Source organism: Macrotis lagotis, chromosome 7 (genome assembly GCF_037893015.1).
Source record: "Macrotis lagotis isolate mMagLag1 chromosome 7, bilby.v1.9.chrom.fasta, whole genome shotgun sequence".
NCBI classification, from domain to species: domain Eukaryota; kingdom Metazoa; phylum Chordata; class Mammalia; order Peramelemorphia; family Peramelidae; genus Macrotis; species Macrotis lagotis.
In genome coordinates, this window is record NC_133664.1 from 1983991 (window position 1) to 2007735 (window position 23745).

A 23745-nucleotide genomic window follows, 5' to 3' on the forward strand; every position below is an offset into this window, starting at 1 on the left:
GAACAATTTAACAAACATTTATGAAGTATCTAGTAAAGTTGTGAGCTGGAGCAGACCTCAGTTGAGGCTTTTACTTGACAGATGAGGAAACTGAGGCCCAGTGAGGACAAGTGACTTTCTGAATCCATGAGGTTAGTAAATGGAAGAGCTGGAATTGAAACCTAGGTCTGCTGAAGTCAGAGCCAATCACTCATTCTGTCAACAAATGTTTATAAAATGTTCTGGGCTAGAGTTTGTGTTCAGAGTTCGGAATACGAAGAAAGGCAAGGAGAAGTAAGGGGCATCTAGGAGGCACCAAAATGCTCAGAGCCCTGGACCTGGAGTCAGGAAGACTCATCTTGAGTTCAAATTTGGCCTCAGATGAGTGAGCCTGAACAAGTCACTTAATCCTGTTGGTCTTAGTTTCCTCATCTATAAAATGAGTTGGAAAAGGAAATGGAAAACCCCTCAAGTGACTGCCAAGAAAACCCCGGTGAGGTCGAGAAGAGTCAGTCATGGCTGACCAACAGCAGTAACCCCGCCCATAAGGAGAAAACGTGCAATTATCTATGGACACCAAAGGAAGGGACCTTCAAAGGGAAGGTTGAGAGGGTGGAGGGGTGGAGATCAGGTGTGGGAAAGGCCTCCTGTGCAAATTAGGATTTGAGTTGAATCTTAAAGAAAGACGGGAGGCAGAGATGAGGTGGTTGAGCGTTCCTGCTGTGGGGAAGAAAGAGCCATGGAAGAGTGCTGATGGCAGCTAAGCCACTGTGGCCAGAATGTACAGTATATGGAGGCCAATGAAGTTTAAACAGACTTGAGAGGTAGGAAGGGACCCAGTTGTACAAAACTATAAGCTCCCAATGCTTTTCCATTTGCTTTTGGAAGTGATAGAAATCCAGGGAGTTTATTGAGTGTCTATGTAACATGATCAAGTCTACTGGAGAAAAGTTACTTCAGCACCTAAGTAAAGAATGGCTTTGGTTGAGGAGACAAGGCAGAGACTAATTAGCAGCCTATGGCAATGGTTCAGGTTCATGGTGAGGAGGGAATGTACAGAGTGGTGAGTGTGGAGGGAAGGGCAGACAGCCTCCCATCCACAGATAGGAGAAAGATGTTATGAAGGCAGAAATGAAAAGATTTGGTAATAGGACCCATGGGGTGAACGAGACTGAGGAAATCAATGACAACAGCTTCTGTGACAATGAGGCTGGTGGGGTCCTTGTCAGTAATAAGGAGACTACTACTAAGTAACAGCAGGGGGGCAGTGGATGGTGTACAGGGCAGGGAATCAGGAAGACCATTTTGAATTTAAATCTGGCCTCAGATCCTTGCTAGCTGTGTGACCCTGGGCAGGTTCCATAACTGCAAAATGATCCGGAGAAGGAAATGGCAAACTCCCCCAGTATCTTTGCCAAGAAACTCCAAATGGGACCATGAAGAGGTGGAAAGGACTGAAACAGAATGACAACAAAAACAGGGAAGTAAGGAGGTGAGAGTTTAGGGGTAATGAGCATAGGGAGACAGGTTCTACCTAGATTTGGGGGGGCATTGTTTGCCAGGCAGAGGATTTTTTATTTTCTCCTGGGGAATCATTGAAGATGTTTAGGGCTCCCTCAGCAGCTCCCCCTACATTCTAAGAGTTAAAGCAAGGCAGAGGCAGCTGGATTGGAGATTCCTAGATTGGGTGGGACTCTTATTTACTCCCAGGGTGAATTTACACAGGCCATTTCTCCTTTTGAAAACTCAGTTTCTTCCTTTGTAAAATTAACACAAATCCTTTAGGAAATGCCTGTTATGGAAATTAAGCAGTCCGCATCCTCCAGGGGCTTCCACCTCACGGGGGGGGGATCAAAATACTACATTTTTCCCCTCGAGGATGGAAATTTTGGTAAATCTGGCCCGGGAAAACAAATGTACCCTCTCTTCAATAGCACTCCCCCGCCCCCCAGTGCTGGCAGGGGCTCAGGCAGATGCTTCCACCCAGGAGGTGGAAGGCTCATGGCAGCGCAGCGCGGCAGGCGCAGCTTTTCGGGAGGTCGGGGGAGGCTGGGCAAGCAGCCAGGGGGGTTGCCCCTTTTTCTTTGACCCGGAGGTCTGAATGGTGTCTGAGCCAGCCCAAGTGCCCAGGCTGTTTAGGGAGTGGTCGCGGATCCTGCTCCGGAGGAAGGCTGCTGGCTTGGCACCCCGGGGTGGCCCTTGGACAGTCCCGGGCAGGTGCCAGCAGAACTCTCGGGGCGCCTGGCCCGTGGAGCGCGGGCTCCCCCGACCCCCATTGTCTCGATGACGGACAAGGGTGAAAGCACACTGGCTAGCACGCGGGTTGCACTGGGCGGCAAGGGAGGAGGGAGGGCCAGCCGCGGCCCTGGGGCCTGGAGAAGCCCCCGAGGAAGGGGTCGATGCTGCTCCTGGAGGGTCCGAGTAAGAGCAGGAGGGAAGGGGGGAAGGGGCGGGTAAGCTGCCTTCTGAAGGCTTCACGGGACAGAGAGGAAGTTAGGAGGTGAAAGGAAGACGGCGAAAGAGGGAAGGAGAAGGAAAGCAGGGAGGAGGAGGAAAGTGAGAGGCATGAGGGAGTGCAGAGACAGAGGCCGCAGACAGCGCGCGTCCTGCCCTCTCCCGGCTTAGACGCCCCCTTTCTCCTTTCGGGGTCCAACAAAGCCCTCCAACCAACCCTGCCCCGCCCCCAGCCCGAGGCAGGCCAGCTAGCTCCGCGGGCCTTCTAGGGCCCAGGGCTCCCGAATTAGCCTTGGACGGCCCCCCCCCCCCCCCCCGCCCCGGCCTCCCTGGCTCTGGGACTCCGGGGCCCCGGGGCGGAACGGGCTAGGGAGCCGAGCCCCAGGGTCCCGCCCCGTCCATGGAGCCCAACCGCCTTCTGCTAGGCGGCTGGAAGGTGAGGGGCGGCCCCCCTCTTAGGTGACGGCTGGCGACGGGGCGGCCCGAAACGCTGGCGCGGGGCCCAGAGGTGGGCCGGGCACCTCGCAGCTTCCGGGAGACCCCCCCCTTCCCCCGCCTCCGCCCCCCGCCCCCCAGCCTCAAGTCGCGCTCTGCCTCTCCTCCCCCACATCAGGCTCGGCCTGGGAAGTTGCCGCCCAGCCGGCTGGCCACCTCCCCCTCCTCCTCCCCTTGTGCCGCCCCCCCCCCCCCCCCCCCCCAGCGCCACTGGTTTCCAGCCGGGAGAGACGAGCAGCAGCGAAAGCCGGGAGGCGGCTGCTCGGGCTCCTCCTCCCCGCGCCCGCCGCCGCGGACAAGGCGTCCCCCTCCCGGTGCACGTCCTGGAGGGGCCCGGACCCTGCTGGGCTAGGTCCCGGAGCTCGGGGCTGGGCCGGAGCCTCCTCTCGCCGCCTTGCACCCTGCCGCCCCCCGCACTCTCCAGGCTCCTGCGATGTGAAGGCAGCCGGCATCGGGGCGGCCTCGGGCTTCCTTGCACTGAGCCCACCCCTGGGTGCGGGCACGGGAGGCGTTCGCAGCCGCGGCTGACACCCAGCGTCCTCGCAGCCTGGGCAAGTCCGGAGAAGCCTCCCGCCTCTGCTCAGGCATGGAGGCGAAGCGCCCGCCGGGGACCCGCCGGCCCAGCCCCCGGCCTCGACCCCTGTGACTCTAGTCTCCATGGAGCCTCCCCCCTCTGCTCGGTGCGGTACGTGCCAGGGGGCCCGCCCGCCTCCTCTGCTCTGTCCTTCTCTTCTCCGCCCCCCCCCCCCCCGCTCCCTCCCTTCTAGTCCGGAGGTTGGGACGGAGAAGCCGGGAGGGGGGAAAGGGAGGTGGAGAGGGTCCTGGGAGAAAGAAACGGGCATCTGGGGCGACCCCCAGCTCCCCCACCCCCTAGAGCTGCGCCAGAAGTTAGCGACGGGCGGTTAAGAAAGTGGATGCTGAACCTGTGGGGTGTGTGTGTGTGCGTGTGTGTGTGTGCGTGTGTGTGTGTGCGCGCGCGCGCGTGTGTGTGCATGTGTGTGTGTGTGTGTGTGTGTGTGTGTGAGAGAGAGAGAGAGAGAGAGGTCGTGTGTGCACTGATTTCTCCACAGTTTTCTATATGCAAATCTCACGACCTCCCCCCTCCCCCTAGGTCTGGAAAAGCTGGTGCCTTCTCTCTCTCTCTCTCTCTCTCTCTCTCTCTCTCTCTCTCTCTCTCCATCTCTCCATCTCTCCATCTCTCCATCTCTCCATCTCTCCATCTCTCTCTCTGTCCATCTCTCCGTCTCTCTCTCTGTCCATCTCTCCATCTCTCTCTCTCTCCATCTCTCCATCTCTCCGTCTCTCTCTCTCTCTCTCTCTCTCTCTCTCTCTCTCTCTCTCTCTCTCTCTCTCTCTCTCCCCATCTCTCTCGTCTCGTCTCCCTCCCTCCTGGCCCTCCCTGCTTCTCTCTTCTCCACTTTCCTTCCCTCCCTCCCTCCCCCTCCCCCCTTCGTTCCTGTGCCCCTGGCCTCCCCGGCCCCCTCCCGAGCGGTCTCGCGGCCGCTGTGTGCGCGGAGAGGGACTGGCGGGGCTCGCCCGGGGGAGCCAGCTGCCGCCTTGCGCCCGAGTCGCCCTGTCTGCTCCGAAGCCGAAGGAAAGGCACGTTGGCGGCTCCTGGGCATCCGCGCGCCGCCCCTCTGCTGGGGCGGGCGCCGGGCGCGAGGGGCCCTGGCAGCCCCCCCCCCCCCGGCTCGCCCCCTGCCCGGTCGGGGTGGGGGGGGTGCCGCCTCTCCTCGTGGCCTCGCCCGGCGCCTGGTCATGGGCTGTGTCGTTTCGTTTCTGTTTAGGCTGCTGAGCGCTCTCCTCCGTCTGTGAAGTGGACCTCGGGGGGAATCTATGTTCTGGGGGCAACCGAGACTCAGCGCAGGCGAAGGCGAGGAAGTTTGAGGCGGGGAGGATGCCGCCTGCCTACTGGTACGTCCTTCTCCTCTGGCAGCCGACTCTCTACCTGGTGAGTGTCGCCCGGGCTCGGCCCTTCTAGCCGGCAGCGGGGAGCGGGGCCTCGGGGGAGCCGGGGGGCTCCGGAGGAAGGCTCAGGCCAAGGCGGCCGCCCGCCTCCGCTCCGTTTCCGAGGGTCCCTCCCTCTCCCCCATGCCCTCCGAGGGGCCCCGAGCCCCATCCGCCATCCACATGCGTGTGTGCCCGCGCCTGGGAGACGCGCTGCCGAGAGGCCAGGGGGCTCCGCCAGTTCCGGGCACAGGCCATCCAACGGAGCCCGAGCCCTTGCGCCTGGCTGGCGGCTCGGAGAGTTCCGGCGGGGGGCACTTTCTCCAAGTTGAAGGGCTCGCCTAGCGTGAGCGTGCGTTCAAGCGGGGTCACCCGCACCCGCGAGCTTAGCCAGAAACCCCAGGCCCGCGGCTCCCCGCGGCTCCCCGCGGCTCCCCGCGGCTCCCCGCGGCTCCCCGCTTCCTCTTCCCTTTCCTTCTCCTCCTCACGCTGTGGAGAGGCCCCCCCATCTGGGCGCCGGGGCAAGGGGCACAGCTGGCAGTTTGGACCGTCTGGGGAAGAGGTTCGCCCCTTCTACAGCCTTGCGTGCTGCGCCCCTGCTTCTGGCCGCCTGTCAGGGCTCTGGATTCTGCGAGGTCCCGACTCACAGAAGGGGGTTCAACAGGGCTCGATCCTCCGCTCTCGTCACGGCTGGGCTCCTTGGTCCTAAGTTAGGAGGGCACCTCAGGGCCCCTTTGGCCCGGGCCTGGTGACGGCGGGGAGCCCTCCCTGCTCAGTGGCAGCAGCCTCGACGTGCCGCCTCCTGGAACTACAGCTGAAGCTGGGACGGGGCTCGGGCCAGGTCGGCACTCTGAGGCTGAGGGAGAAAGGGAGGGAGAGAGGGACACAGAGAGACAGAGAGACAGAGACAGAGACAGAGATAGAGAGGAGACAGAGAGACAGGCAGAGAGACAGAGACAGAGACAGAGACAGACAGAGAGACAGACACAGAGACAGAGACAGAGAGAGAGACCGAGACCGAGACCGAGACAGAGATTCTATCAGAGGTTACTAGGGTGAGACTAACCCCCCTCCCCCACGTCCACCCAAGACCGCATTTTCCTCCGTCTGTGCAGGCTCAGGGCCGCCAGAGGGCGCTGTGTGTCAGCCTCTTGGGTTCTGGACACCTCCGGGGCAAACAGGTGAAGGAAGGATGGTCCGTGAGCAAGGGCACCAGAGTAGGCGGCTCCCCCTCGCTCTTGTTCCCCCCAGAGCCGCTGAATGCCTCCCGTGCGGGCAACTCTTCGAGGTTCCGTCATTCTACTGTTCCGACCCCCCACTCCACCCCCTAACCTGGCAGAAGAGCCCTCTAGGCAGCTGGGAATAAAAGAAGCGTGTGCCAGGGGTGGTGGAGGAGGGGGACGGACAGAGGGAGGGCAGCGGGAGGGCAGCGAGCCCAGGGAGAGAGGCCCGAGAGAAAGGGAAGCGTGCCACGGGAGGGGCAGGAAGGCAAGCAAACAGGCTCGGGGGCGGGGGCGGGGGGACTCCGCTAGCCAGAGGCCGCCAAGGTCTCCCAGGCAGGGAAGCAGCCCGCCCGTCTACACCGGCCTTCTGGGAAAGGAAGACTAGCTGCTCTCGGACGGGGTGGGCTCTGCCTCTGAGCAGTCTTGGCCAAGGGCCGTCCAGAGTAGAAAGAGGACTGCAGCAGAGAGTGAGCTGTGTGTGTGTGTGTGTGTGTGTGTGTGTGTGTGTGTGTGTGTGTGTGTGTGTTGGGTGTTTGTGTGTCTGCATGTGTTTGTGTGTGTGCGTGTGTGTCCGCGTGTGCGCGCGTGTGCAGCTGAGCTCCCTCCCCCATCCGGAGCCCCACAGCCCGGCTCCCACCGCTGCCTTCGGAGGTCCCAATGCCATCGCCCTTCCCCCTTCTCCTTTAATTGTAAACGGGGAGCTTGGGAGCCCCATTCCAGGAGCAAATTAGGCGGATCCAATTAGCGCTCCCTCCCAGGCTTCATTACCTGAATGCTTTTTAGCACCGCCAAGAAAGAGGCCATTTCCCGATATCTCGAAACCAATCCCCGAAGTGAACTATATAACCACTGCTGGAAGGGGGTGGGGGGGTGGGGGTGGGGGACAGGGAGAGAGAGACAGACAGACAGACAGAGAGACAGAGAGAGAGAGAGAGAGAGAGAGAGAGACAGAGAGACAGAGAGAGACAGAGAGAGAAAGAGAGAGAGAAGGAGAGAGACAGACAGACAGACAGAGACAGAGAAAGAGAGACACAGAGAGAGACAGACAGACACAGAGAGACAGAGACAGAGAGAGACTATGTGTGTGTATGTGCGCTGCGCGCCCCGCTCTACTGTTGGAGGGCCAGGGTGACTGGGTGGCCGACTGTTGGGCCTCCGGTTTTCTCTCTCATTCTTTGCAACTCGTGCCCCCGCCTGGGCCCCGCCTCGACCCTGAGCAGGGGTCGAAAGCCAACTTTCTTGACTGTAATGAGGACTGTGGCCCGGCGGCGGCGGCGGCGGCCGTCCGTCTGTCTGTCTGTCAGTCCGTCTGTCCGATCGCTCTGGGGCGATCTTCTCGGGAAGAGCGCTAGGCGGCTCTCGGGAGGCCTTGTAGACCCGGCTTCTGTCCGGAGGTTGCCCCCACGCCCCCACGCCTCCCGTCCTCCAGGGCTCCTCTGCGCTCTGGAAGGACCGGAGAGGAAGCCTTTTCCTCGGACTCTTTCCAATTCCACCCCAAGAAAGGCATGCTGTGGGAGGCAAGGCATAGCCCTGCCAGGAGCCGCTGCTGCGAGGCCAGCCAGGAAGCCGGGGAGCCGGGGCACGGGGGACCGGGGCACGGGGAGCCGGGGGACGGGAGCCGGGAAACGGGGGGCTGCTCTCCGCCCAGCTTGCTTCGTTCGTGGGCTAAACTGATGCAGCCCTACACGCGTCACAAGTTGTCAGGGTAGGGATGGATTTAAAGACCGTGTGCTCGCTGAAGAGAAAGGCCCATGGGGGGAAGGCTCCCTTCCTGCCCGTCTAGCCTCAGTTTGCTCTGTTGACGCCAGCCCTTTGTTCTCACCTCTCTGCCCCCTCGGGTCAGCTCTCTGCTGAGCCCTCCGAGTGAGTGCGATGGGTTTCTTGGGCCCAAGATGTAAGGACTCTCGGGAGGAGGGCCAGGTGACAGCTGTGCATTTGCCCTACAAACAAAGTATTTAAGGAGAGAAGCCGCAGTTAGGAAGGTCCAGAGGAGTGGGCCTGCATCATCCAAGCAAGATTCGTTTTCTCCAGGAAGTGAAGGGGCCATCGGTCTTACAGCACCTGGGAGTGAAGGTAAAAAAACGCAAGCAGGTAGCTCAGCCAGGTGCTCCCAGGTGCTCTTAGGTATTTAGCAGTCTTTGGTGGGGATCTGGAAGTGTCCAGCTTTGGGAAACCTCCCAGGAAAAGCAGCGTTCTTCCCCCCCCCCCCCCCCAGGACTCGATGCTCTCTGGAACCTTTGCTAGTGACCTGATAGCCATAGCTACCTTAAGAGAATAAGCAGACAGGTGCTTTCTCCCCCCTTTTTCCTGGAGAAAGGGAGAAAGATATGGTTCCTGGCCTAGAGAAGCGGAGATCTTAACTGGAGTTATTTCCCCCTCTGGCAGGTCCAGAACAACAAGGGACTCATTTCCTTAGAGATGCTGGAGGAATATAGTTTGGGAGTGAATCCTCTCCCATCTAGAAGTCTAGGAAGCAGCCCCCGACAACAGGGGCAGAAAAAGTTACTTGGTTGAAAGACCTACAGAAAATGTGTCCCTTGTTACTGAGATAGCCTCCTTTGGGGGTATATTAAATGCCCACAGGGAGAAGAATGAAACCCCGGGGGAACCTCCCGTGACTGATGAAAGCAGGCAACATCTAGTCAAAATCTCTAGAAATCTGCCTCTAATATCAATCGAATGGAACTTCTGACAAATAAGGTGAGGAAAGAACTGAGATTTGGAGGAGGCGATTTATCCAGTGATTTCTCACCAAATGTTATAAGGGATCTCTGAGCTTTGAGGGACTGGGAAAGATAATAATTCCATGTTTTCTCCTTCATGAACCACATCCTGCCAAGCTGCTTGCTCTGTGGGGGGAAAGGGGAAGCTGAGAAAGAGAGAGCAGAGTTGGGAGGGGTTGGCAAGGATGACTTATCTCTTTAGTCTGGGTTATTATACATTTCAATGACTACAGATTAGACTGTTTATCAGTGTTTAAAATCAAGGAGTTTATTTTTTATTTATAAAGAGAATGACTTTGACGAGTTTTTAATTTTTTTTTGTCCTTGAAAAGGACAAAAAAGAATCCCTACCGGACCACACCTCTTTGTCATCGGGTGATTTCCCCAATAAGGCCAGTTCTCTAAGTCAGACTGAAAAGGTCAGGGGCACAGTGGATACAGACAGCCATGCACTGCCTCTTTACAACTCTGAATTTAGGAGGGGATCTATCTCAGGCTTAAGAACTCCTAGGAAATATGCTATTTGGATCTCGGGGTCTGGCTCAAACGAACAATTGGGAGACCAAATACTTTCCTGGGGAAGGGAGCAGAAAATAAACTTTCTATGGAATCAGATAGGAACCCCAGGGATTCCGCAGACTCAGTCTGGCCATGGCCCAGTAGCTGAGAATGCTTTCATTTGGAGCCTAGCCTCCTCCTCCTCCTCCAGGGGATGGAGAAGGGGAAAGTGCAGAGGCTTTGGGGAGGAAGATGGCTTCAGGAAGCCTTTCTGAAGGGCAGGTTGTTTTTTCCTTAAAAAAAAACCCCAAACAAACCATGAAGTTCTCAGCCCCAGTCTGTGCTGGTTTGATTTCTATTTGACTTTGAATTTTTGACAGCAATGTCCCCCTTAATGAAAGTGTTGTGGTGGTGCAAAATAGATCAGGTGGTAGGGAAGGCAATCTGCTGATTTTTGTGATTTGGGCCCGTGGCCTACTTTTGTACGTGAGGGGAGATGTTCTGCCGACCACAGACATTGGCAGCATTGTCCAGTAATAACAACGGTCTACAGTATTTTCCAAAAGGCACTTTGGTGATGAAAGCATTTGGGTGTTGCTTTGTCCAATAAGCAATTTTCTGTCTTTAGCGTCTTTGATCTTAAGGAAGGAGAGGGAGAAAGAAAAGACCGAATCTGTCAAAGGGACAGACATCAGGAGGGTGTGGTCGTCAGCGCTTTCAGGTTCAAAACGTTTGGGCGCTCTCCGAGGTTCAGTAAGAATTGGCTCCCTTGAAAGGCTCGTCCCTGGAACTCCCGCTTTCCTTTCCTCTCTTTTTTGGAATGGGATCCAGTCTGTTAGTTTTGCTCGAGCTGGGTTACTCTTGTGTCTTTCTGTTAGTTGAGTTTTGTCAGAAGGTCGAATCTGGGCCGGGATTTCTTGATACCATCTGGAAAGGGGTGTGTGTGTGTGTGTGTGTGTGTGTGTGTGTGTGTGTGTGTTAGTGAGCGCGCTTTCTGTTCACTAACTGGCTCGAGGAGGGCTTTGGAACTCTCCACTTTCCCACTGTGGAGTCGAAGGCAGTTCCCGGACAATGAATTCCGACCCAGAGGGAGCCGAACTGGGCTCCTTGCATTCATGCATTAGAAGCAGCCCCATCTGAATGGCCCAGAGCTCTGGGCTTCTGTTCATCCCGGGGCGGGGGGGGGGGGGGGAGAGACTGCCCTGGGTGAGCTCCCCCTGTCCGGTGCCTCTCGCAGGGCCTTGGCAGCCTTGGTGGCAGGGCCCCGGGGTGATTTCTCTGCTCCCCACGAGTTCTCGCTGTAAGTCAGCATTAAACAGCTCTCGGGTGCTTTGTAAACACGGCGCCCGCGTTTTGATGCGGCAGATTGGCATGTTGACGACTCTGCTTGAAGGAATGTGACAATAAAGAGAAAAACCAAAGCTTGGCGAGCACTTAATCAAGGATAAAAAGGTTCCGCTGTAAGGATGTCACTCAATTTATAGTGAAAGTCGAATGAATTACGTTTAATGAAAGTGCTCCCCAGATGAATATTACCGGCAATTTCCGGAGTTGGCTCTGTCAGCCTGATGGGAGGAAATGCCAGGCCCTAGCTGAAAAGATCGCCAATCTCAATTGCTGTCTATGCCAGCGAGTCTGGGAGGGCGGAGGAGCCCTCCGACAGGAGACCTGGCTTGGCAGATTCCCAAGGCGGTCCGGGCATGGTGCGCCCCCTCTCTATTCTCGACCCCGGACCTCCCCAGCCTGATGGCCCGAAAGAGAGACTGAGAAAGGGACCCGGTTGAATGGCGAGATCAAGGGACAGTGAGGCATGTAGGGAGCAGGAGTGGAGGAAGTGAGGAAGGATGGAGAAATAGGCGGCTCGTGGGGGTGGGGGGAGGAGGGAAAGAAATCCGGGAGCAGGGGCAAAGGCTTCCCAAGTTTGTGTACTGACACCTGCAGGGGTTGGCTGAGGCTTTAACAGGCTACATCCTCTCTCAGCTTCTGTCTGTAAACACAACCACCGTGTCTGTAAACAAGTGCCCGAAGTTTTTGGAGGGGCATACTCATGGAATTGGGTAGAAAGAACACTGGACTTCAGGGGTCGGCTTCAGAGAAATCCGGCTGCTGGGGAGCTCACAGAGAGGTCACACCTCTTTTATGGAGGTCTCAGGTCCCCTTTTTCAGCTGTGCCTGCTATCCTTCCCCAACTCCAATTCACCCAATTTCTGCACTCGAAACCGGAGACCACTCTGAATCATAGAAACTTTAAATCGAAGTGGGGAGAGAGGGAGTGGGAAGTGGGAGAAAGAGAGGGAGAAGGAGAGGAAGAAGGAGAGGGAGAGAAGGGAGATAGAGGAAAGGAAGTAGAGAAAGGAGGAAAGGAGGGAAAGAGGAAGGGAGAGAGAGAGAGAGAGAGAGAGAGAGAGAGAGAGAGAGAGAGAGAGAGAGAGAGAGAGAGAATGAATGATTTTTCCTTTTGTATTTATTTTTTTTTTCACAGTCAAATAGCAGCTTAGTCAGGCACAGGGTTTCCTTAGAAACCAGCTTCTCGTTGCGTCTCTCCGGGCTGGGTTTTGCGCCATCCCCTTCGTCTTCCTTCTTTCCCCCAGGCTAGCCAGGTTCAAGTTTGCCTTTCACCCCGCTTCCACTCCCGAATTCCTCCCCCAGGCTTCCCAGAGTCAGGGATGGGAGAGACGTGGTCTGGCGCGCTAAGGCAGGGAGAGAACTTCGGGGCCCCGAGCCGGGTCCCCATGTTCTGTGCACTGCCCGCTGAAACCAAGCCTTCACTGAAGTCTTAAAGCTATTTTTGAACTTTCGGGTAGCCTTAGGGAGGGGAGACTTTCTTGGGGGCGAGCAGAAAGCCATCTGACTAGCCAATATTCGCCCCCGGGCTTAGGGATGGACCAGTCAGAGGACCGGAGCCTCAGCCTCCCCCAGGACAGTCGACTGGCCCGACACATTTCCTTCTGGGGTCCCGCAATGTCCGCCTGCGTTTGGAGGAAGGCTTCCGAACAGGCGGGTGCCCTATCGCCATCCTGGACCCTCTTCCAGGCTCCCTTTGGGCAGCAGATAACGCAGAGGAGTCTGTTCTTTCCTGAACCTGCCGTGACTCATATGGGATCTAAAGTTCTGGGCGCCCAGGTTGCGATGAGCCGCTGGAGGCGAGGCGCAGAGAGCTCGGTCGGGGCAGGCTGAAGCCTTAGCGCGCCGGCTCCCGTTCAGGACGGCGGACAGCGCCCGTTCAGGACGGCGGACAGCGCCCGCCCGCCGCTTCTCCTCTCCTGGCTTCGCATGGAAGCCTCTGGAAGCCGGGGACGACCCGAGCAGTGCGGGGCCGGGAGTCGCTCGTTCAGCGCCACGGCCAGAGACACTTCCCCGGGCCCTGACCCGCGCTCCAGCCGCTGCCTCGGAAGCCCTCGCAGCCTTGGGGGTGGGGGAGGCAGAAGCAGCCACTGGCCGGCGCGGCAGGAAGCTTTTCTCCCTCTCTTTCCCAGTCCTGCCCGGGCCTCGATCCCCTTCTAGACCCTGGAACCCTGGGAGTGCATCCCCGGGCAGACCTCACAGTGTCAGGCTCCTCAGTGGCTGCCGTGCGCTGGGCCTGACTCCCCGAAACTCAGAGGCCGACAGAAGCCGCTCCGCGAGGGGCCCGAAGGGAATTACTTCTCAGTAATCGCAGTAGCACCTCGTATTTCTGCCCCCCCCCCCCCCGCAGAAGGCCTGTTCCCCTGGACGTGTCCCTTGGGGCGCCCGCCCCTTAACTCCCGCCACCCCAGGCCTCTCCCTAGGCTGGGCTCCAGCCGGACTGGTCAGAAGCGGTCTCAGGGCCGCTGGCCCTCCGGGGACGCTCCCGGGGCTTGCTTTTAGGGGAGGCCGCAACCCCCCCAGCCCTTTTGGTCCTTCGGTCCTCGGCCGCCCCTCTGTGGGCAGGGCTGGCCGTTGCTGATCCCTTCCCCCTCGGATCCCGTCAGACTTCGCGCCCCGCTCGCTTCCTCCAAGCTCGGGGACTGGGCTAGCCTGGAGCTGAACCCCTCCAAGGGTCCCCGGGCGATCTCCGGGCTCCAGCCTCCCGGGGAGAGGGGTGCGAGGGGGAGAGGCTTGGACTAATTATTATGAATTTCACAAAGGGCAGCGATTATTCACGAGGAGTCGGGCGAGGAAAATCGATCCCCTGGCTATCGGAAGTGCCTAGCTCCCTGTTAATGTAGACAGATGGGGGCGCAGCTCTCATGATTCCCTGTGGCTCCGTGGCCTCCGCAGGGAGCCAGGGCAAAGTCGATTTGATTTATCATCATTAGATCTGCGGCTCGAGTCGGGGCCAGTCAACTAATACGCACTGTACACGGGACTTGTCCCTTCCCCTCCAGTCGCTCTCAGCAGTCCCTGGGGTCCAGTTCTTGAGGACCACACCCCAGTGACTTTGTGTCATCCCCTGCCCCCTGCCAGTGGCTCCTCAGTCGCTGCCCCTGGGCTTTCAGGATCTGGAAAGAGAGCGTCGGGGAGGAGATTAAGGGGCTCACTTCAGGAAGTCAAAGGGCGACATGTGGGCCAAAACAGTGGCGGCCTGAGGGGGCTGCCCACTGGACTCAGGATTCAAAAGAAGTAGCCACCATTGATCTGCAGTCCCGCTGCTCCCACACCCCCTCATACTCCCAAACTCGGATAAATGGCAGGCTTTAGTCAATAGTGGGCTCAGACCAGGCTGAGCTGAGGGATTCCAGCAGACAGAACAGGAGAGAAGCCAGAGCAGAGCAAGGAGCAGGGAAAAACCAGGAACAAACCCTTTCTTCTCCCTTCCTCTTATTTGTTCGATTTGATTTCCTGACTTCTAGGTGTGTGTGTGTGTGTGGGGAAGGGTTAATGAAGGCCTTAGATTTGCCTCCTTCCTTAAGGCCTCAGACTGGAGCTCTCCATTCCATGACTGGCCTCTTTCTCCATTTAGTTTTACTAGCAAGAGAAGCTTTTTTCTAGCCTTTTCTCTATTCAGACTCCTCCTGAGTTGAATCAGGTCTCCCTGCACTAGGCTGTAGGGACTTTCCTTTTGCTTTTCTCCTTTTTTCAAAATCTCCCTAATCCTGGGATCTCTGTGCTTCTGCTGCTGTCTAGTGGTGAACTCCTTTCTGCCCTGTCTCAGGTCAAGGGAATGATGCCTATGGGGAGCTGCTAGTGTGTGGAAGGACACACATTCTTTGGGGGAGACTGACCTCTAGTCTGACAGTTATTTAAGATTAGGTCAGGATGTGCTTCCTGAAGGCAGTTTCCCTCTCTTCTCTGTTGGAGTGTGTCTGAGCTGCCTTAGCTAAACAGTCCAGATAAAGTTCCTTTTTTTAGGGAGTGTCCATGAAATGAAAGCATTCTCTTTTGGGGCCTTTTCTGACACGATACATTATCCTAAAGTATCAACTTCAATAGTGATTAGAAGAAAACAAATGATACAGAGAGAAGCAAAGCGTGGGGATTTTGGAAATGACAAATGATAATGGAAATACATCTGTTTGCCTTTGCCAAGCAACCTAACCTTTTCCAGCTGATTGTGAAGTGTCCCTCTGTTTTGTCTTTAATGTCAGGGAAACTTGCCAACACAATACCAGTAGTGAACCATCCCTTTCCCCTGCTCCCTTTAGAGGGGTTGTCATTAAAGTCCATTAGTTTTCTGTAGCAATCTTCAATAGGAGGATTGGTCATTTAATTAATATAACACACTAATAAAGATAACTCAAGGAAGTGCTTCTATTGAAGTCTCACTGATTTTCTTTGTTTTTATTTTACTTTTCAAAGAAATGTCTTTTCTATTTATCCTTCTTGCATAATAACTCTTCCATTAAAGAAAGCTTGGACTAGATGATGTCTTAGGCCCCTTCCAATATTCTGTGTTCTCTTCTAAGGTCACTCACTGCCAGCTTTGAGAGTCCTTGACATTATAGTGTCCAAGGTAAAGGAATATGGCTGCAGTCTGACCTTAGTTGTTGCCTCCAGGAGGAGAAGGGTTGTATGGAAGGTAGAGAGACATTTATAAACCTGAGCTGACTTACAAGCATAGGCCAGTGTCTCCATTAGCAGGGTTCTGCAAAAAGCTGCCTTCAAATACATCTGTCTCAGCAGAAAGAGGTAACTAGAAGTGTTACTTTCTTATTCCCCTCCTCTCCCTTGCCTTCTCCTCTTTCCCCTTCTCTTTACTTCCCCACTTGCTAGTAATGTAAGATGCAGCCCTGGTCAAAAGGGTGATGAAATTAAGCTGATGCAAATACTGGCAAATAAGAATTTTATTAACAATTGGAAAAACCCCCAAGAGATCCTGAAAGTGACTCTGCTATCTGATGTCTTATTGTCTTCTCAGGGATGAATATAGAAATTCTGGAGGGAATTTTTTTCTAGATCATAAAATTTGTTGTCCATTGATAGAAAATACCTTTTACTTGTCTCTTTATTTGTTTTCCCCCTTCACTTGGATCTAGGGAATCCCAAGAAAGAGGATTAGGGTGGTGTTCCTCAAATGCTATGCTCAGGGAGTGATGGTTTGAGATTCCTCCTTCCTTCTGGCTGCTGACTTTGCTTTGAACCTGAGTTGGATGTCATGCTTCTGTGGCTTCCACTCAGTGCAGGATGCAGGAAGGTGATGGCATCCCCAATGACAGGAGTGGCTGGACAATAATCAAAGAAGTAACTGATTATTGCTCCTTGCCCAGGAGGTTCTCCATCCAAACCTGCTAACAGAGCCCCCCTTTTCAATCTCTGCTCCCTGGTAGCAGAATTGAGGTTGGGACCCACAGGTATATAAAGCAGCTTGGATAAAATTAATGGCCTGCTTTACATCTGCAGTCTCATTCTCAGTGTGGGAAGTCCTTGAAAAATATTGCATCTCCTTAAAGCAGGAAGAATATAAAGCCAAGTTAGGTGAACAATCAATAGTTGTAAACGATGACGGCAGATATCGGATTGTGTCTCAAGTCCGTTTGACAGTGCAATGGAAATTTATAGCCAGGCTTTGTAGTCTGACCAGCTGCTCAGAGTGTCTGCTTCTACAATGGCTTCTTTTATGCTTCTTGCCTGTTGGGGAGCTGATGGTAAGAATCCAGGGAACACCCAAGTTATCAACTGTAGAGGAAAGCTGCATATGTGAGGCCGACAGATACATTGGGTTCCAAATGAGGTCATGAGCAAAAAAGTCTGCAGCAAGCCTGCCTCCATTCAGTTTCATTATCTAGTCCAAAGATGGGAAATCTCTTTCTTTGCTCAGTATATTCTTTAGCATCAGACAGTGCTGATGTGAGCAGAGATCATTTGTAGTGGAGGAAAAGACAGTAGTTTTTCATTATGGTCGATGAAATCTGTAAAAAGTGTGGACTACTTGATGGAGGTCCATAGGGATGAAATGACATGATCCTTTGTATTTCTGAAGAGTAGAATTACATCAACAACCATGAACCAGTCCCTTGTTCCCCTCTCCCTGGAGCCCAGTTCCTGGGGAATGCTCTCCTCACTTTTTAAGCTGGCCTCATCTTGGGTCTTCCCCCTCAAAAGATTTCTCTCTCTCTCTGTACAGTTTAAAAAACTATGAAGTCCTTGGGTTGAACTTGAGAGAAGGAAGGCAAAACCTTCTCTTGGTGGCTTTTCCAAAGTGTGTTTATTTTTTTTAATCTTCTAGATTTATCTAGAATATTCACATGTTATCTTACTTAAAAACTTCACTGTGAAATTTTCATGGTCCAAGTAGACAGTAAGCTGCCTTAGGAACTTGCTGCAGACAGACAGGGGCCATTTCAGCAATTCAGAGTCAAACCTTGAAATAACAGGATAAATTTTACCTGATTTTGTCTACATTGTTATGTCTAGGAGAAGGAGAGGGATAAATGAAAATGTCATAATTAATCCCAGGTTTGATTCTGAGGCTTCTTTGCAGAAGGCTAAGCATTTGTTTCACCATGGGTTAGAAGTGGTTCTCAGGCTCAGGGAATGAGGCATTGACTGTAGCTCTCAAGAGGAACAGTTCTCTTTTGGTCATTTATTCCAGAATTTCATATCAGGATTCCATCACTTATATATAGTCTTACAAAGAAAGATACCTTTATCTCTGACTTTTTTTCTCTCCAGTCCCCCATCTTGCAGTCAATTATTTGTGATAATCAGTGCAGTATTTTTCTGTTTTTATATTTTTGGTTTAATAACTATGAATGCAGAGGTACAAGCAGACATGTTGGCCACTTCATCAGAATATATAGCTGAATAGTGTTAATGCTTAATTTTTTTTCACTTGTTTGCATTTAACAAGCCAGGATTGATAAACAGACTTCAGTAAGAGTTGGTCTGTGACTGAACATATGGTCAATTGAAGACCTGGTGTTGTCAGATAAGCAGAAGCACCGATTGAGTTTTTGAGGACTGGAGACACCCTCCCAAGTGGAGAATGGGAAAAAGTGATTCAAATGGCACTGGATGTTTGTATCCTTGTACAAATGTCCTTGTCATTGACTAGTTTGTGTGTGACCAGTTACACATCTGCCACCAAGATCAGTTTGTCTTATTTTTAGCATTGCCTCAAAAGAATAGCAATTAGAGAGAGAAGCCAGGAAGACGTATGGCTAAAAAGTACGGGAAGTGCCAGGAAAAGGCCACCACCTGTCTAGGCAGGAATGGGCATAGGGCCAGGGAAGATCCTGTTGTTCCCCTGCTTTGAAATGGAAGTAAAATCAGAAACAGCCTGGAGAAGAGAAAATAGTTCTCGAGAGTTTTCAGAGATGAACAGAACAAAGGAGAAGGGGGACCTTTTTGCTCCACAGCTACTGCCGAGTAAGGGCTTCTCTCACTGTTGCTTTGAAGGATGCTGGGTGGGACAATTTGTTGTAGTTTTCAGGACAAAAGGTGCAGGCAGATTAGAGGCAAAGAAACATTGCGATTTGAAGTCAGAGGTTTCTGATCCAGGTGTAGGGAGCTTCTAGCAAGGACTCACTCTATTCTGGAGCTACAATGCCTTATATTTTTTTCCTGCAGCCCTCAACTCGTTTGGCAGTCACATGATCAGTCAAGAAGGCCATAAGCTTTGGATCTGATTCATTGTTGGTCCAGCAAAGGAAGAACCCCACTTTCCATATTCTTTGGTCAAAGAGATGCACCAGTAGTCTGTGACTAGACCCCTACTTGAATCTTCATAGCAAGAGTCTTGAGCAGGTCTTATCTTTGGTTAGTGCTCTCCCTGGGTATCTTTTCAATCTTTTCAATCTCAGTTTAACTATTAAGTGGGCAAGTTATTTTTATATATATTTCCATCCTCAACAGTTACCTTTATTCCTTGAAATGCACAATTAAGATTTCCACTCAAGGATTCTTTCGTTTACATTGACCATCTTAGGATATAGGCATTTTGGACAAGGCATTTTGATTCTTAGACTTCGATGTTGACTATAAACCTAATAGCATCCAGTACAGGAGGAGTGAATTAAGACCTTCTCGTCTACCCTTTTGCTTCCATTCTGAATTCTCTTTTCAAAGTGATCTATCCTCATCTTGATTCAGAAGCCCTCTGAAACCAGACTGGCAGGAAGGAGTTCTCTCCTGACTCACCTGGGCATGGACTAGTTAGGTATCCCAATTTGTTGAGAAAGCTCAGACTCAGCATTTATGTATCTTCATAGAGAGTGCTATGGTTAGAATGGGTTCAGGTATTGTCTTTGAGGTCATTGCCAATACCACACTTCCCTTCATGATGAGGAGTCTGCAGGATAGTTCATTGGACACTACCTCATCCTGGCCTAAGGAGTCTTGTTTGGTGCCAGACTGCCTTCTGAGTAGTTTTATTCTTTCCATGTAGTTTGGAAATTAATGGACCTAATGGTGTCCCCTGCTGGTGGCATCTGGACCATTATCTCTTTATAAAGTTATATCTATTGACCTAATGGATGAGTCTGTAAATTAGCGAATGTCTGAGTCTGGGCTACCAACAGAGCACCAGCATATTTCTCTTAGCTGGTTGAAAACAGTTTAGAACACCTGGACTTTCCTGTTAAGTATGAGGAAGAGAGGGGTTGGAAATCAATAGGGGTAGACAGAAGTTCTCCTCTCTTGTTGGTAAATTGAGAAGGGCCTTCACTATCAAACTCCCAGATACAAAAGGGCAAATCACATCCCATGGTCTTTTCAAGGATATAAACTATAGAGTCATATGGACTGATGTAACAAACTAAAATTTAATAATAATCTATGTAACCTGTAACACTGTCACCAGTTTCCATTAGAACATTGTCAGGATTAAACAAAAGTCTTGTATTTGGCCTCATGGATCAGGTTAAAGCAGACTCAGGGTCAGGGATTCACAAGAAATTGGGAAGGTCATTCAAGCATGAACTTACTGTTATTTGGCAGAGCAAACAGAAAGAAAAATAAAAGCCTACTCACCCAATGTGGCAATGCAGACAGACAGTGGTTCAGCCCTGCAGACAAAGAAATTCACCCAGCTCAAGGGAGAGGGAGACATGGACAGTGGCCAAGATCTCAGCAGAGGTACATACTTAGAGTAGGGGTCTAAGCAAAAAACTTTTATATCTTCAAAATGGATTTGGTTGAGAACAGGTAAGAGATGCCAGATGTAGGGTAAGGTGGTGGTTCTGAATCAGACATAATGGAGAAATTCCTCAGTAGTCTTGGGCAGAGAGGTTCTGGATTCCAGGAACAGGCATGGCTTGAAGCTTCTCTTGGCATTCTGGAGTCTCACCAATCAGAAACGATGTTGACCGTCTTGCCCTAGGGTCAAAATGAAGCAGGACAATGGAAAAGTTCAAGCTGTCTGGCATTGGTTTATATATTTATAGTTATTAGGACCACTTAGCCTAAGTGATCCCATATTAGAGTTCTAACATTACAATTACAATATTAGACATTATATTTCAAGGATCACAATGATCATATTTTACCTAATGTTATCTTTTTTTCTGAGCATTTTATTTTTAAATTTTTTTCTTCTTTATTTTTTATTTGTCCAATTATCTATAAAGATAGTTTTCAACATTCATTTTTGTAAAGTTTTTTCCCTCCCACTCTTCCCTCTCCTGCCCTAAAATAGCAGGTTGTCTGAAATAGGCCCATCCATGTACAATAATGTCCTGTTTCTGTATTCATCATGTTGTGAAAGAAGAATTAGAACAAAGGTAAAATCACAAAAAGGGAAACAATATTGAAGTAAAGCTAGTCTGCTTTGGTTTGCTTTCAGAATCCATCCTTCTTTCTCTGGAGGCGTATGGCACTTTCCATCACAGGTCTTTGGAATCGTCTTTGATCATCATATTGCTGAGAGGAGCTAAGTCAATCATAGTTGATGATCACACAACGATGCTGTGAACATGTACAATGTTGTCCTGGTGACACTCGGCTTCAGTTAATCATAGTCTTTCCAAGTATTTTTCAAGTCTGGCCACCCACAATTTCTTACAGAACAGTAATATTCCAACACATTCATATTTCACAATTTTTTCGACCATTCCCCAATGGATGGCCATCCCCTCAATTTCTGATTCTTTACCACTATAAAAAAGAGCTGCTAGCAACAGTTTTGTATTTGTGGGTTCTTTCCCCCTTTTTATGATCTCTAGTATCCTACCTCCAGCGGTATAACTGGATCAAAGGGTATGCACAGTTTTATTGCCTTTTGGAAACATTTCCAAATTGTCCTCCAGAATGGTTGCATCAGTTTACAGCTTCACCAACATTATGCCTAATAGAGACTTAAGAAAAAAAAAACAGTGATATATTTTTACCAATCTGTCCCTCCCACTACCCCCCATTCAGAAAACTAAAAGGCAACCCCCCCAAATTAAGCCTTGAACTGAATAATCATTTGGCATAATTAATCCTCTCCTCTAATGTATTCTTAAGAGGTAGGGTGGTCTAGTGAAGTGTGCACTAGGTTTGCCGTGAGAGGTATCTGGGTTTGAGTTCCAGCTTTGTCACTGAACTGGCTTTTTGCCCAGGGCAACTAACTCCCTTTCTCTGTGCCTCAGTTTCTCTATGGGGAGAGGGGCAGGGTTGGAGAAGTTGGTCTCCAAGGACTCTTCCTGGTCTAAATCTCAGATTCCATGAGTTGCATTTGAGAAACTGGGATTAAGCACCATCCCTGGCAGGACTGGGGAAGATGAAAAAAGGCAAGTTTTTTTTCAGTTATTTCACAGTGAATTCTGTTGGTGTTAGGGACTCTTTTTGCTCTTGAGAATAGAAAGAGAGCCTTAGCGTTTCCAATAGGTGGATGCAGTGAGCCTGCGCATGGACAGCAGATGGGGGGAGAGTCTGGCTTCATTTCAGTCCTGTACTACATTTGACCTTGGGAGAGCTTAGTAATGCCTTGGGGCAAAAAATTAAATGTTCCATTTTGCAGCAGTATCATCTTTCACCTTTATGTGGATTTAAAAATGTAAATAAAATTGCTTTCTGTAAATGGTCTACATGAAGGTCAGATTCATATTCTCTGCAAGAATTCCAAATGCTGTTTGACCCATCATTGGCTCAATAGATAATCATGGCTTCTATTAGTTTCTAGTAATCTACTTTTGAAGCATTTTATGACCCAATATTTTTATGCCTCGTTCCTAGTTTGTGAAATAAGAAATCAGAAATAAACCTTTCTGCACTTCATTGTGGATTTATTTATAGAATGGGCACTCAGCTTAGTCAACTTTGAACTTTTTAAAATGCCAGACCTTCCCAGAATACATGTTCTTCCCTGTCCTCTGAAATATGGGCCTGCCATACATTAGCAGGGAGAGAGAAGTGCTTTTGGAAGGTTTTAAGGCTCCTCCTTTCCTTTGAGCTTTGGGGTGGTTCTTGCTTATTGTTCTCTTTATTCTCCCCTGAAAGGGGTGTGTGTGTGTGTGTGTGTGTGTGTGTGTGTGTGTGGTATGTATGTATGAATGTGTGTATGGGAGTGTGAGTGTGTGTATATGTGAATGTTTGAACATGTTCATGTTTAAGTGTGTATGTGGGATATTTGAATATGTGTGTGTGTGTGGGGGGGGATACAGAGGGGAGAGAATACCTACCACCTGCTATTGGAGCCCTGTTACTGACTGGCCTTCTTTCCTTAGTTTGTGACTCCTTGGAAGAATTTTTCCTTCTACATACAAAACTTAGTCCAGTAGTAGGAATGATCCCTGCCCTCCCTAACTCCAAGGCCCTTTTGTGGTTGAAAGTGCCCATTCAGTCTTAAGATCCTTTGCTTGGGTTGACAATTAAGTGGTACCTACAAAATGAAGTTGGGATCATCCCATCAGTCCCCTTAAAAATAGTCTTAGTGATTTAAGCTTAATAATCCATATATTTTCATTATATGGCTAGGGAAAGGGAAGATTGTGAGGAAAAGGGGGTACCCTTATGTCTTTCCACTGCATGATCCAGCAGTGAGTATGATAGAGTTGTAGTGAGAACATATAAGTTCAATTACCCTGGGTAAGTTACTTCAGTTACTTCAACTCTCTAGGGCACAGTCTCCTCTTTTGTCAACTGAGCATGATAATACTTTGTTGGCCACAGAGGTCACAGGTTATAGGAGGAAAGTACCCTGGAAACCTTGAAAGGAGACTCAGACATGAACTGTTGGCATTTATGTCCCTGGGCATCCTGCATGTGGGACTGGCACCTCCATATGGAGAATCCATGCATTTCTTAATCCAGGACCAAATGATATGCAAACACCCAGAACACTGATACTGTCCCCCAAAGCTATGCTTTGGTGAGTAATCTCTGGCTCCACTGGCCACTGAATAGGAAAGCATTTCCTTGGTAATCATTCTCTTGGAGATTAACATGGGGCGGGGGGTGAAGTTCTTGTCTCAGGCCTGGCACCTCAGCTCAGGAGAAAAAGAAGACCCTTGTCTTTTGTGAGACAAGCAGACCTTGACTGGCTCAGCTTCCCAGAATGAATAAGAATTGAGCTCTAGGCTGGGCTAGAGAGTTTTGCCTTCACAAACCAGTACACAATTGTAAGGAGGAAATTGCTTTCTTATCAATGTCTACTTTTTGCTGCTCCTTCCAAAGGAGAAGCAAAGCACCCCTTCTTCCCACCCCTTTCAGCCTCCATAGCAGCTGGAAGTTGGTCCCTCCTTTGACCTGTGAGATGTGAGAAGTGAAGTGATGTTTTCATATCCAAATTCCTTGACCAGAGGGATTTCTCAGGGGCCCAAGGGCATCCACTTTTTTGCTTCTTTTGCTGACCATTCCTAAACCTCTCCTAGGGAAATGTTGGGAATGCCTAAGCTGATCACTATAATGATAAGTCTTTAACTGGTAGGCTATCTTCCTTACAAGGACTTCCTTTTTTTTTTTCTGGAGGAAAAAAGAATTTATTTGCAAAACAATATGCAATGTAATTTTACAGCTTTTAAAAATGATACAAAATATAAGATAGATAACTATTGGTTATATATAAATAAAAGCATCAGAAAAAATGTGTTACATTTAGATATCTTTTA

General features: G+C 51.1%; 1 protein-coding gene across 4 annotated transcripts in view; it reads left to right on the top strand.

Moving 5' to 3' along the window:
• The first annotated feature begins 4649 nt into the window (after positions 1 to 4649).
• NXPH1 (neurexophilin 1) overlaps positions 4650 to 23745 on the top strand; it is a 215697-nt gene continuing 196601 nt past the window's right edge. For 2 of the 4 annotated variants that reach the window (XM_074195032.1, XM_074195033.1), the window contains exon 1: positions 4650 to 4879. In XM_074195032.1, coding sequence (XP_074051133.1) covers positions 4826 to 4879 — 54 coding nt within the window. In that variant the 5' untranslated portion in view covers positions 4650 to 4825. Of the gene's footprint in view, positions 4880 to 8681; positions 8799 to 20498; positions 21005 to 23745 lie in introns of those variants that run through there. The other 2 variants (XR_012470248.1, XM_074195034.1) reach the window with 2 other exon arrangements.